Source organism: Plasmodium gaboni, assembly GCF_001602025.1.
Source record: "Plasmodium gaboni strain SY75 chromosome Unknown, whole genome shotgun sequence".
Taxonomy (NCBI): Eukaryota; Apicomplexa; class Aconoidasida; order Haemosporida; family Plasmodiidae; genus Plasmodium; species Plasmodium gaboni.
In genome coordinates, this window is record NW_017385553.1 from 1 (window position 1) to 657 (window position 657).

At 24.8% G+C, this 657-nt stretch overlaps 1 protein-coding gene across 1 annotated transcript; it reads right to left on the reverse strand.

The window, feature by feature from the left end:
- PGSY75_0040200 (putative EMP1-like protein) lies at nt 1–657 on the reverse strand (the record flags this gene model as incomplete). Its single annotated transcript, XM_018783519.1, has 1 exon — nt 1–657. A coding segment is annotated over one exon (657 nt), but the record flags the coding sequence as incomplete, so codon positions are not given.

Sequence of the window (657 nt, forward strand, 5' to 3'; positions counted from 1 at the left end):
GTTAATTTTTTTATCAAAAATATCTTTTATTTTATCGGATATTCCGTCATTTAACATATCATTACCTTTAACTATATTACCTATATCAGCAAAACTATATTTCATTGCTTCAAGGGCTTTGGTTTGATTATTATTATATATATTCCATAAACGTTTTGCTTCATTGTATGCAGCATAAAGAATAAATTCCTTAAAATCTGTTTTGTTCTTTATTCGACCACTATATGTTGAAATACTTGAAAAACATATATGTTTTCTCCTAGGAGGAACCATCACAGCTTTATTTATATTTGAATTATTTTTTACAAAATAATTATTCCATTCTATACGATTTCTATTAAAATGATTTTTTCTACAAGGATATTTAACATATTTATTACATTCATGTTCATCCACAGGACATTGATCCACTTCTTCAAAATTTTTTGCACAATCACAATTTTCTTTATATTGTTTTGGTGCTTCTTCAAAAGCATAATTTTTACCATTAGATAATGTTCTATCAAAAGTGAATTTTTTGCAATAATTACCTTTATCAAGATATTTGTCTACATTATTAACAGAATCGACAGATGGGGTTTGTTTGTTTTCGCAATTTTCTTTAAGTTTATCTACAAAATTTTTTGTATGTTCATCATCATAAGTATTTTTTACATT